The sequence below is a fragment of the Vigna angularis genome, chromosome 1, assembly GCF_016808095.1.
Source record: "Vigna angularis cultivar LongXiaoDou No.4 chromosome 1, ASM1680809v1, whole genome shotgun sequence".
NCBI lineage: Eukaryota > Viridiplantae > Streptophyta > Magnoliopsida > Fabales > Fabaceae > Vigna > Vigna angularis.
The window spans coordinates 51731259-51745287 of NC_068970.1; the positions used below are offsets into that span (position 1 = coordinate 51731259).

The 14029-nt window shown below is 33.5% G+C and overlaps 2 protein-coding genes and 1 long non-coding RNA gene across 3 annotated transcripts; 1 reads left to right on the forward strand and 2 right to left on the reverse strand.

The window, feature by feature from the left end:
* Window positions 1–473: 473 nt before the first annotated feature.
* Window positions 474–1231, reverse strand: LOC128194812 (uncharacterized). Its single transcript, XR_008246199.1, has 3 exons — window positions 1176–1231; window positions 958–1065; window positions 474–864 (listed from the first exon to the last, which is right to left on the reverse strand). It is a non-coding gene; the product is annotated as an uncharacterized LOC128194812 (long non-coding RNA).
* Window positions 1232–6666: 5435 nt separating this feature from the next.
* Window positions 6667–7188, forward strand: LOC108326373 (uncharacterized mitochondrial protein AtMg00860-like). Its single transcript, XM_017559853.1, has one exon. It carries the CDS (start codon window positions 6667–6669, stop codon window positions 7186–7188), a length of 522 nt encoding a protein of 173 aa, XP_017415342.1.
* A 3231-nt stretch (window positions 7189–10419) lies between these two features.
* On the reverse strand, window positions 10420–11764 carry LOC108334894 (pentatricopeptide repeat-containing protein At1g55890, mitochondrial). Its single transcript, XM_017570822.2, has one exon. It carries the CDS (start codon window positions 11709–11711, stop codon window positions 10581–10583), a length of 1131 nt encoding a protein of 376 aa, XP_017426311.1. The 5' UTR covers window positions 11712–11764; the 3' UTR covers window positions 10420–10580.
* Window positions 11765–14029: the final 2265 nt, after the last annotated feature.

A 14029-nucleotide genomic window follows, 5' to 3' on the forward strand; every position in this document is an offset into this window, starting at 1 on the left:
CTGCTGATCAATATATATATATATATATATATATATAATATATATATATATATATATATATATATATATATATATTTATATTGAATCTTTAAAGGGGTGTTGCACCAACTTTAATTAGTTTTATAATTTGAAACGAGATCGTTTTCAAGTTCAATGTTTTTGGGTTAATTGATTGTACTCTCTCATTTGATTAAAGGTGATAGTGTGATCATGCGTACAATGGCTTACTTTGCTACTTTCCCATTTTAGGGTTATCTATTTACGAATCAAATCATTATCTTTGTCTTTCAATCATTATGCTCCATCCTTATAAATTCTTATCTTTTCCATCACAATGCTTATGTCTTGTTATAAATATTCAGAATAATTTAGCACTTGTTCCTGCCACTCTGTAATCATGATGATTTGCAATTCAGATGTAATTTTGAAAATTCAAAATTGTAAATATTCAAAATTTAGCACTTGCTCCTGCCACTCTGCAATCATGATGAATTGGAAGGTATCCATTAACATAATAATTTGCATTTTGACACTATCTTCCTTTCTCTACAACCTTAGTTCCCATCTCATTTGTTTTAGCTTTAATACCTGCAACCAGCTTCAATACCTATTAGGAAATATTGTAGCAAGGTTGTTGGGTGACTTTCCAAACAAGGTTTTAAGTTGTAACACACAACAAACCAAGGCCACAATTTTATCATAATCCTTAATACTGAAATCACAGGCAAATGCAGCTTGCATCCAGGACACAGACACGGATCAAAACGCCTATCATATACTGCAGCCACAAAAGTGCAGTAGCAAACAACTTTCTAAAAGGTCAGCTTTCTACACTGGGGTTTGGCCACTAAGTTGCTCCAACACCTGTAACAACAACAATGAAAAAAGGGTTCAAATTAAAACTAAAATAAAGCAAAAATAAGGATTGAAATGTAAAAAGAATAAAAATAAATAAACTTTTGCGGATCTGGTGAGACGATCGCCACTCTCGCCGACGGAGATGTTGAGGACGAGCTTTTGCACCTTGATTTCTCCCATGGGGTTGGATAGTTTCTTCTCCGAAGCCTAATGCAAACAGGAGATAAAACACAAAAGGCTGAATTAGAATAACGTGTGAGAAAGACGAAGCGCGTCGCAAAGATGAAGAGAAAAGAAGAATGAGAAGAAGCAAAGACCGATAGCCGGCGACGAGGACCATGAGGGATTGACCAGATCTACATGAGTTCTGTAAGGTTGGATTAGGAACAAATTCCTTAATAAATTTTACCACATCAAAAGTTTTTAATTTTAAAAAAAATTCCACCTAATAAAACAATTTTACATCAGCGTGTTCACATCAGCACCAATTAACGCCGTTTGGTCCAACTTAAGGAATAAGGTAAAATTAGTTCATTTTTACAAATATTATGATTCAATTGAAACAGTTTTAAATATGAGGACCCAACTGAGATTTCCATACAAATATGAAGACCGTCAAGGGTTTAAACCTAAAAGAAATTAAAACAAGATGACTACATGGTTAATATTCCAGAGGTGTTGGGGACAGGAAAATAAATAAGGTCAAATCCAATTACCTCAAAATATATGCCTATGCATTTCTGGTCAACTATTTTTTCTCACTTATCCTCCTTTTATTTGATTTATCTCGTATTCATATGTATTTACTGTGCATGTATTTGAGTTCACTATTCATGTGGATGTGCATCCTGTGAATAAAATTTTCTTTTCAATTTTCCTTGCAGGCAATAATTACAGGAAACTTCCTTGGGATGCTTTAGATGATGTAGTTGCTTTACAAGTATTAGAATTAAGGTAATGAACAACATTTATATTAACTTTTCAATAAGTTCAGGCAAACATATGGTACTGCTTACAAGTGTACTTAGATTGTGTATATTAATAAGAGTATATTGTTCTGTTAAGGTAACTCCTAAAATTACATGTTTATAGGTATTGGTTAAGTGAGTTAATCATTGTTTAAATAAAATTGCATGTTAAAACTGGTTTATATAGGAAGAAGTAAATAAAAATGTATATGTTCTTTTGTTTATGCATGATGAAGAAGTAAATAGACATGTGCACTAGTGACTAAGGACTAATGGGTGAGAGCATAAGGGTTACATGGATTATGTATGAATGAACGTGACTCAGTGTGTTAAATAATAATGTTATGATTTCAGATTTCAATGATGCTTCACATTTATTTAATACTGTTTGTTACTCTCATTAACAGATGGTCTATGTTATGTCTAGTGTTTATCCTTTTCAATTGATTTTAGTTTTAACTTTTTAGATTTTTATACATTCATATAGTGTTATTTCATTACCTTTTCTAGTTGCTCTTGTGAAACATATATATGGTCAATTTAGATGAATGGGTACTAAAACTTTATAGTCTTGGAGATTATTATGTTTAACAATTGATCCTTTCCTCATGTCCTTCTTGAAGGTTGATAGATTGACTGCTAATTTGAGTTCTCTGTTGTTTGCGGGATATGGCAAATTGAATAGAGCAGAGAAAATTGAATGGAATAACCTGTAAAATGAACTGTATAAAAATTTGTTTTAATTTCTTTGGTTCATGAGTGAATTTTTATGTTAACTTTTGGACATTTTGCCCATGCAGGGGATTCTCAACTGTTCATGCTCTGTTTGTATCATTTGCGTCATTTTGCTCTCTGGTGTTATCAGAGACATCTTCAAAAAGATTTATCCCTCTTACATATTTGATGGCAGCACCCCACCTTGTATTCCCAATCACTTCAGTAAACTAGTTAGAAGAGCAATCCAAGAAGCTCAATTGGAGGACGTTCTTCCTTCTGACTCCTGATATTTACATTGTCAATTTTTATACAAAAAATGGAAAGCTTGTAATTACTATTGGTTATTGTAGTTAACACAGTAATTGTTTTAGTCTTTATTGTCTTATTGATCTATTTTCAGATTTCTAAATACTAAAGCATTGTGTGGTATCTTATACTTTTGGTATGATATTATGTGGTATCTTATACTTTTTGGTATAAAAGAATCATATTTTACCGAGTGGTTAATGATTTGCATTTACCAAATTCAACTTTTTGTGTGAAATATATCTAAAAAAAAAATTATGTTAGTTATTTTACATTCTATAATATACACAAACTCTCTCAAGCATCTAACTTGAAACTGTTTGAGGTAGGATTGTGATGAAAGCAGAGAAAGTCTTCGAAAAGGGTTGCCTGCTGTCTTTCTCTATCATTCAACAGATTTTCTATATGGAGATGAGAGGAATGTACACAAGGCAGAGGGGGTAATACTAGAATTTGGAGATGTGATAATATTTGGTGGTGAGTCTCGATGTGTTTTTCATGGTATGCGATCAGTCGACTCAATGTATTTACTTCAAAGAATTGCTATTTATGTTGTTATAGACATATTTACTTCAAAATATCTTTTCCCGAATCTCTTTTCCTAGTCTTTATTTTCATCCACCTAATAAAGCTATAATGCTTAAATGCTTGTAAGTCTCTAACATTTAATCCACCCTCTTCTTTAGGTTTTCCTATGTTGTCCCAGCTTAACCATACAATTTTTCTACCATTATGTCCCGAACCCCATATAAACTCTTGTGAAATTCTTTTAATTTCATTCCTAAATTTTGATGGCATGATTAGAATAAGGATAACTTCTAATATACGATGAATTAAGGAAAAATATAAAATATTTTTGCAAAAAGAAGACAAAATATTTTCTTTTACTGACATTCTAATATATATATATATATATATATATATATATATATATATATATATATATATATATATATATATATATATATATATATATATATATATATATATATATATATTGATGTTTCCACTGGTATATAATAATCATAATAATAGAGAAAACTATATTATTATATATTTTTTATTTTCTTTTATTTATCAAAATGAAAAAATTAAACTAAATTGGCAATATTAGTAATAATAACAACGTGTTGGAGTGATAATAACATCTTAATAGCCGTTATAATCATTGCTAATTTCACATAAATTTAATTTATGTTAGATAAATCATCACCTGAAAACTAAGGTAGGGAGGATATCAGGAGACGTTGTCACCATGCTCCTCAAGTATGTAACTAGTGTGAAGAATTAAACATTGGTGCTGGGAACTCTCAAGTTATGCAGAATAATATATTTCATTCATCTTGTGTTTATTATTGGTCTAGATTGTAGTGGAGATAGATTATTGCCTTCTTGCTATGATATGTTGTGTCTTGTTGCGATGTAAAATTAATTTTTGATTTGTTAAAATAAGCGGTTAAGAATTCATAGACATGCTTATATGTATCACCACATTACCATAGGTATGAGGATCACTTTGTCAGTTTATATTGAGTAAAGCTGGAACCAATGATTTATTCTTTTGTAAACACTATCATATTCTCCTTTCATTTCTTTGCATCTCGAGATGTATAGGTGTTGCTTGTATTGGAATATTATTTGCTTGTGCTGGTAAGCTTGTTTTAGAAATTAGTGGGGCAATCTATTTCTTCTTGAACAATACTAAAGTCAAAGTAGGAATCCCAGGGCCATCAGTATATTGTCACTGATGACAAAGAAAGACCAAATTCTGGTTAGTAACTTGCTAATCCATTCAAGTTTATATATCTTGATATTTGAGTGTTGTTTGATGAATCAGTCGTGGCCAATTTCCATGTGTTATTATTATTATTATTTTATTAAAAATGTGGTTATGTATCATGTGAAGATAAGCATGTCTCATAATTTTTTTCTAAAACATCATGTAATGTTAGGAATAAAATAGGAGAGAAGGGCCAAACGGTAACGCTGAAGGGGGTCGAACGATGTGAGAAGTAGAGGCTGAACGGTAAGGCAATGGGGGAGTATAGACCGAACGACAACAAGAAGGGAAGAGGGAAGTAGAAGCCGAACGGTAAGACAATGGGGGGATTATAGACCGAACGACATCAAGAAGGGAGGATGAGATCAAAGACCGAACAGTATATATATGTTAGTACCGAACGATATTTAATAGAAGTAGTTTGGATTAGTAGAAGGGTAGGGCGCGGGAAGGCGACACTATAAATAGTCTTCCTATAACCTAATTCAAGGAGAGGATTATCTTTTGGGTAAAGACTGAGCATATTTGCCAGTGGAGGAAGATAGGCTTCCTTGGGGGAGATTACACTTGTAATTTTCTTTACTTTACAGAATCAATAATACATACTTACATACTTTCATTTCTATTGTTCTAGTGTTTGAGTGAGGAGAGAGCGTAGATTTAGGTTAATCGTATAAAGTAACCTAACAATTGGTTCGACCTGTCGAATCTGTTTCGGAGGGAAGAAGAGCTAGCAAGGAGGAATGATAGCGAAGAAGATGGAGGGAAAATTAAACGCACTAGAAGGAAGAATGGAGGGACGAATGGTGGCGCTAGAGTCGACAATGGAGGAATTGACGGCAGAGGTGTGAGCGATGACTCTCGAGTTCCGACGAACTTTCGAATGACGCTCCAAGAACCGAGATAGGAGCTCTGAAGGAAGACGTGATTTCGTCAATGCTGGACACAAACGACGACCGCCAGAAAAATCGGAGGAGAAATCGGAAGATGACAGAGGAGAAGTTCGACGTAGTAGGAGGAAGCGCGTTGAACTACCTACATTTGAAGGTGCGGATCCCATGGGCTGGATCGCATAGGCAGAGAAATTCTTCAACCTCTAGAGCGTGACGGAGAAGGAGAAGATGAAGCTCGTCTATAGATGCATGGAGGGAGGTTTAGCGAGCTTTTGGTTCTGCTTTTGGCGGAAGAAAAGAATGCATCTGACTTGGAAGATGTTCACCGACGCTCTAACGCGGAGGTTTGTGGGACTAAATCGGGGCACCGTTTGTGAGGAGCTGGCAGCAGAGCGACAAGAGGGAAGCGTCGACGAGGACATCCAGGAGTTGGAAATTCTGGTGTCGCAAGCATTGGGAAAACCAGATCACTCCTCACTTTCTGCCTCTGTCAATCTTGGAGCTAGCATTATAACTGGTGGTGGAGGTGCGGGGAAAGGAGGTACGATAGGGGGAAGATGTATCTCAAGCACGGGGACAGTTGCGAGGACGGAGACGTATCGGGGATCGTCGGAGGGAACTGTCAATGTTGGCGCAGGGTAGGAAGACGAAGAAGATGAGGTAGAGGAGGGTCCCGAAATCGAACAAAAGACCATGGAGTTATCTGTATTCTCTACAGGTGGTGTAACGCAATTTAAAACAATGAAACTGCGAGGTTGGGTGCAAGGGAGAAAGGTATTGGTGTTGATTGACAGTAGGGCGAGTCATAGCCTTATTTCCACCAGATTGGTGGAGGAATTGGGGCTGAAAAGTGAAGATATGCCCCCTTATAATGTACATTTAGGTGATGGGCAGAAAAAGTTGAATAGGGGGTGTTGTTTAGGAGTTCCTGTGGGGTTGGAGGAATTAAAGATAAACTTTATTTTTGTGAGTTGGGAGGTGTAGATGTGATTTTAGGAGTTACCTGGTTGGCACCCCTGGGAGAAATTAAAGGAGATTGGAGGCAGCTTAGCAGGAAGGGAACGAGGTGGAGATCAAGGGGGATCCCGCTTTGACAAGAAGGGTTGTTACTCCAGAGGTACTCCGAGAGATTGAAACCTTGACTATGGTTGGGAGCTTGAGCCAAGCTGAACTGATGGAGGGGGAGATAGAAGAGAGTGGCTTAACTTTCAATGAAGAGATAGCACTGAATCAGATTTTAGGGGATTTGGTATATAGAAAAACGTGGGAGGAACACACACGTCATCTCACACAAGTCCTGGAAGTGCTAGCTAAGCAGAAGCTCTTTGCCAACAAGAAGACATGGGAATTTGGCAAGAAGCAGAGGAGATATTTGAGGCACAAAATATCTGAAGGAGGTGTGGAGATGGATAGAGAAAAAATCACAACTGTACTGGAATGGCCTAAACCCAGAAACATCAAGGAGCTACATGGGTTCCTTGTGTTCACAAGTTATTATAGAAGGTTTATTAGGGACTATAGGAGGATGGCTAGGCCCCTTACTAATTTGTTGAAAAAGGGAATGTTCAAGTGGCCCCTACTAAGAGCGAAAGCTATGCAGAAACTCAAGGAAGTTGTTACTCCAGCCCCTGTACTAGCTCTACCCGATTTTGGCCAAACCTTCTAGATGGAGTGTGATACTTCTGGCACTGGAGTACGGGTGATTTTATCGCAAAGCAAGAGGCCCATAGCTTTCTTTAGCAAGGCATTATCTGAACCTTCCCTTACTAAGTTCATTTATGAAATGCTAGAAGTTAATAGAATTCAAGAAGAATGGAAGATATTGGAGGAGGATTTGCCACCACCCAAGCCTCCAGACTTGAATTGGACAGCGCCACCTAGGTAGAGGAGCATTACGGTAAATAACAGTTCCCTGACTTCAACCTTGAGGACAAGGTTGATTTTGAGGGGTGGAGTAATGTTAGGAATAAAATAGGAGAGAAGGGCCGAACGGTAACGTTGAAGTAAGGGGCCGAACGATGTGAGAAGTAGAGACTGAACGTTAAGGCAATAGGGGAGTATAGACCGAACGACATCAAGAAGGGAGGAGGGAAGTAGAGGTCGAACGGTAAGGCAATGGGGAAGTATAGACCGAACGAAAACAAGAAGGGAGGAGGGAAGTAGAAGCCGAACGGTAAGGCAATGGGAGGAGTATAGACCGAACGACATCAAGAAGGGAGGATGGGATCAAAGACAGAACGGTATTTAGTAGAAGTACTTTGGGTTAGCAGAAGGGTAGGGCGCGGGAAGGCGACACTATAAATAGTCTTCCTGTAACCTAAATCAAGGAGAGGATTATCTTTTAGGTAAAGACTGGGCATATTTTCTAGTGGAGGAAGATATGCTTCCTTGGGGGAGATTACACTTGTAATTTTCTTTACTTTACAGAATCAATAATACATACATACTTTCATTTCTATTGTTCTAGTGTTTGAGTGAGAAGAGAGCGTAAATTTAGGTTACTGGTATAAAGTAACCTAACAGGTAATTAACACCATGATATTGTGGAAGGTGAATGTAGTTATCTCTTAAAGTTTGTAATTGGTTGAACTTATGGCTATTTATTGTTTTTTTTGTTGCAGAACTTGAGAGAAATCATCTTGATGCACATGTAAATAACAGTTTAAAACTAGATGTATACTAGTCTTACGTTATTGGTACATCTTATTAAGCATTAATGGTTAATCTGATATATACTTCAATGTTTTCATGTATGTTTCTATTATAAAAAGTGAAGGACTTGAGGTATCACAACCAGCACTTGATACTGAAAATTCAGAGTACATCATCAGATTACAGCACGTGGGAGGAGGTGAAATGTACACAGGTTCTCTTGTTTAACCTTTTTTCTGTTGTCCGAAGGTTTTCATAATTTCCCCTTTTGAAAAGAGCTGCTTGGCGTTTGGCTTATGATTCAGGTGCACCATTATCTCATTTTAATTCTACTACTGCCAAAAAATTTATAAGCATTTCTTTTTTAAAATTTCACTTGCCAACACAGTTGAAGAGGTAAATTGTATTCTTTGTATGTTTCAGAGTATTAGTTTTTATCCTAAGTTAGATTTTTATTACTGTTTCTTAATTTTATTATTGATTTTGTTGTGATCGTAAGACTTCTTTGAGACTTAAGTTTTTAAGATTTGAGACAAAGAGAGGTTCACATAATCAAAGAAGGAGCTTGATGCCTTGCTTTCAGACGAATAATTGGCAAATATTCTGTTTCTTGTGCTAGAGAAGAAGATTGACATCCATATACTGCATCAGAAGAAGAGCTACATTAGCATCTAGGTCTGATACAACTCTAGTGATATTAAGTGTCACAATTTGTTTTTGTAGAAGTTCTCTCTTGTCGAGGAATATTTTTTTTTCTGAAACATTTGATTTTGTTGTAGGGGTTATGTATGATTTTAAGGAGTTGTAGGAGCTATGTATGATTTTAAGGAACATAGTAATAAATCTGGTGATGTTTTCTTTCATATTTTTTCCAACGATTTTCTCTTGTCTCTTTATCTTTTGATATGATGATGTTGTTTGACAAATATGAAAATAGAGATAAAAGACATTTAAATTAAAATTATCATAATTTAAATTTTTATACTGGTTGAGGACAATAAGAGATATAAAAAGTCTTTTTTTGGCATAGTTCCACTGAATGCGGTTGATGCAAGACTTCTTAGATCTTGCTAAAGAAAATACAAAAAAAGGATTTGAAAACTTGTGCTATACTTGGTGTCTATCTTGTAAGAATCATTGCAAAACCATAACTTTGTTGTATTTTGTTTGTCATCATAAAGTCTTTATGAATACAGAGATACTGAGCTTATGTGTTACCATTTCTCTTGTAAAAGAAGCACTTTTTCTTTTTTTTCAGTTATGCAGGTATTAGTCTCAACTTATCAAGGGAAGCTAAAAAGAATATAAAACTAAATGAGAAAATATTTTGAAAAACTTAGCTTCTCATAAAATTAGCTTATTCTTTTAAAAGAAAATATTGTAAACAATCATAAAGTAGCTTTTGCATTTCTAAAAAGAATACAAAACTGAATGAGAAAATATTTTGAAAAACATAGCTTCTCATAAAATTAGCTTATTCTTTTAAAAGAAAATATTGTAAACAATCATAAAGTAACTTTTGCATTTTTGAAAATATCTAAACAAAACATAATCACTAGAATCAATTTTTTTTTTTAATTTATAACTAATATTATTATCAGAACATTTCCTCTAAAGAGCAGTGAGTCATACCTCCTGCATAATCACTCCTTATTTTGTGTCTTTGCGTACATGAATATGAAAGATTTATTTATGAGTACTTTATATCTTGTATGATTGTTTTCATATTTTTTCAATGGTATTTAATACATTTATATCTGACAAGGTGGTGTGTTATGGAAAAGAAATGAAGAGCCTGATTTTATCAAATGCATTACAGAATTTAAAAGTGATACGTGATCACATCCTTCAATTTTCCAGGAGAAGGGAACCCTTTATATGACTACTCTGATTATACCAAAGCAGTAACAAAAGAATATAGAAATTAGTGTAAGCATTTCCATGCCACTGATATTTGTATATTTCATAGGCGATGAATCAACAATATTTTTGCAATATTACATTGTCATATGCTTATAAGAAAAACATTAAGGGTGAACGACATAGTACCCCGGCAGGTAAGGCCTTTCTTGATGCTACTTCTATATTTTTTTTATGGATTAATTCATGCCTATTGTTCCTTTTTGTTATATCAGACTACAAAAAGAAAACGAAGAAGAGGAGTTTAGAGAAAAAGAAAATAAAGAGGAAGAATTTAGAGAAAAAGAAAATAAAGAGAAAGAATTGAGAGAAAAAGAGATTCACATTGAAGAAACCACTTATAATAAAAGCCATTTTGAAGAAACCAGTTACTAGGCTTACATTGCCAAACAAAAGCCATTCTTGGCAATTTCTCAATCCCCATTATAACAAAACCATTCAAATTGCAAGAACAATAATAAAGTGAAACTAAGATCTAACATAACTCTACTCTTCTTCGGGTAAATTTAGCTTATAGCGACAGTACCGGTTGGTTTTCCCTGTCTCTACAATCTCCTTAGCATCTGAAATCATGCCCTCATTCACCAACTTATCCACCACAAGTTGTAGCAACGACGCGTCAACAAGGCATCGGTTATTGAAAATCTCCTTGCACATCTTAATTGCTGTCTTCAAATCTCCCTTCTCACACAGGAAGGGAACAAGGACAGAGTAAGTGTTTTTGTGAGGGTCAAAATCAAAGTTTGTAATCTCATCAAACCACTTCTTAGCCTCATCCAAATTCCCCTCATTCACAAAACCTTTGATGAGAGCATTGATGCAAAAGATATCAGGCTTCACACCCACCTTCTGCATTTCCTTAAAAACCTCAACAGCTTCAGTCGCTTTCTTCTCTCTGGCCAATCCCACCAACTTGGAACAATAACTCCTCACATCAAGAGGAACATTCTTTGCACCCATTTGCTCCCACACTTTCTCACCATCTTCAAAACTACCCTTTGAGTACAACCCATGAAGCAAAGTGTTAAACGTGATGGAATCAGGGTTCACACCCTTCTCCTCCATCTCTTTAAGCACTGACAGTCCCAAATCAAAGGAACCCTTTTCACAAAAAGCCTTAATGAGAGTGTTGTAAGACACCAAATCAGGCTCGATTGAGAGTTGGGTGGGGAGGGTCCTGAAAAGCTCATTCACGACTTCGAATTTCCTGGAGTGGAGGTATGCAGCCAAGAGGGCATTGAGAGAGAGCACGGTGCGGTCGCATTTTCGTTGGGGCATTTCGTCGAACACCTTGCGAGCGTGTTTGGCCATGCCAGATTTTCCATAAAGGGATATGAGACGCGCAGAGAAACCCTCGTTGGAAATGTCGGAATACTTCTTTTGGTGTTCGAGAATGTCCCGAACCCATCGGAAGCGTTTGGCGCCAGCTAGGCGCCTTACTGTCTCCTCGTAAATGTTGGTTTTTTTGCGGAAGCGGTCCATGTCGGAAGCTTTCTTGAATTTCTCCACCAACCTCTTCAACTTCACTTCCTTGTACAAATCTTCCGAAATAGACTTGATGCTCACGGTGGCGGGCTCTGTGGCTGTGCATAAAGCGCGGTGAAGAACACGATACATTTTGTGATGAGCAGTGGAGCAAAATAAGGTCTGGTGCTCACCAGTGATCACCCTACATAATGGAGCCATTGCTTTTGAAAATGTTTTAAAGTTGGGCTTGGAGAACATTCGGCCCAAACATTTTACACGATCTATTTTATGTTTTTGCTTGTGCACCTCAAAATTCTTGAGCATCTCCTCTTTTTAGAATATACTCTATTTTAGCTCCCAATAATTGTGAACAATTAAAAAGTTTTTTCTTTTATGGCCTTTTTTTTTCTTCCATCCATAGTTTTTCTTTATTGTATATAGTAAACTAGTTAATATAACGCGTGAACTTAAAAGATTTTTTAAATGACCTTTTTAAACTAAATAGGTTTTTTAATAGAAGTCTTGATTTAAATTTTGATAAAATAATGGTAACTCCTAAAGTAAAATAGAACTTTTAACTTACCTAGAGAAATTTGTCTTATTTAATTTTTTAGAATAAAACAACAAATTAATTAGTCTGCACATAGCACCACAGATGGGTAATTTAACTTACATAAAAGAAATTAACTTGTATTAGAGCAACGTATACTAAAATTCCATATACAAAGGGTTGGTGGTGTAAGCGAAGGTGGTGATAAGTTGCAAAAGAGGTGACCTTGGTGTCAATGATTGTTAATCACTATTTTCATATATATTATCCCTTTTAATAACAAAAAAAAAACTTTAAAAGATTTCCAAACATAATTGTAAAATTAAAATCAAATATTTGATAATGCTAGTGTTATTTGTGAATATTTAAGTTAGTCTTACAACTACGGTTTTTATACTAAGAAATTTTGAATCCAAAATTAAGGCAAAAATTTTCGTACTTATCGATATAAACAAGTTGTGGGGGATCTAGACGACTTCAAATGAAGAAATTGTGTCCCCTACACGACTTCACCCTGACACATAAGTCAGAAATGAAATCATATACTTCAAAAATGATTTTAGGACGTAATAAGCAATTATCAAACCTTGTAATCGATTTCAACGTCTCTTTTCATTATAAGGTAACAAAAATATTGAAATTATAGGAATTGACGATTTCTCCTAGTGAAGTCGTGCATTCCACACATTTTTACTTTTTATTTTTATTTTTTAATTTCTTTGTTAATTAAAATTATTTATAATTTGTAAATATTTTTTTAAATGTATTTAAAATAATATAAATTATATCTATGAATAAATAAAGTTTTCTAATATTATTAGATAAATAAATTTCATGGTTTTTATTATTTTTGTAATTAAATTAAATTTCTTATAAAATGATTTCAATTAAATAATTTATAATCATAATTATTGTAATTATGTAATTAAAAATTAAAAAAAATATATTATATTTTTTTTGAATTTTTAATATTATATTATATTTTTACGAATTATAATTAATTATAATAATTTTAATTATTATAAATTATTTAAATTAATAAAAATATTAAATAATTGAAATTATAAGAAGTTGACAACTTCTTGTATTAATCGTGCATCCCAACACATTTTTACTTTTTTAATATTTTTATTAATTAAAATGATTTATAATTTTTAAATAATATATTTAAATGTATATAAAATATTATAAATTATATATAATTAGTAATTAAAGTTTTTTTAATTTTATTAAATAATTAAACTTCATAGTTTTAATTATTTTTGTAATTAAATTAAATTTCTTATAAAATGATTTCAATTAAATAATTTATAACCATAATTATTGTAATTACATAAATAAAAATACATACTTTTTTTATTTCATTATAAAATATATTTTTATTATAATTAATTTAAGTAAATTTATTATATTAAACAAAAATAACTTAATAATGAAATAAAATAAATTTATGCATTTTTATTTACGTAATTAGAATAATTATGGATAGAAATTATTTAATTGAAATCATTTTATAAAAAAATTTAATTTAATTACAAAAATTATTAAAACTATGAATTTTATTTATTTAATGATATTAAAAAAATTTAATATTACCTATTTACGTACAAAAATCTACAACTACAAAGCCATGAATACTTCTGGTATTGAAGGAATAGACACCAATGTTACAACCATAAAAGGAGCATATATGATTACAACCTTCATGCAGGTGACTTATGAAGGATGGGAACATGTGATCACAACAGAGAATAGTTTACATGAATGATGAAACTTTACAAATGTGCTGCTACACTGAGAAACTTTACCTCATTCTTATATATTTGATTTGAATGTGTAAGGTTTTTTATGAAGTTTGATTCTATCCTAGTAGGTTAAAATCTTGCAATTTATACAAGTCTATTTGTTTAAGATTTCA

Excerpts from the sequence above, each read along its gene's own strand:
- LOC108334894 (XM_017570822.2), bottom strand. The coding sequence starts at position 11,711 with ATGTATCGTGTTCTTCACCGCGCTTTATGCACAGCCACAGAGCCCGCC.
- LOC108326373 (XM_017559853.1), top strand. The coding sequence starts at position 6,667 with ATGGTTGGGAGCTTGAGCCAAGCTGAACTGATGGAGGGGGAGATAGAA.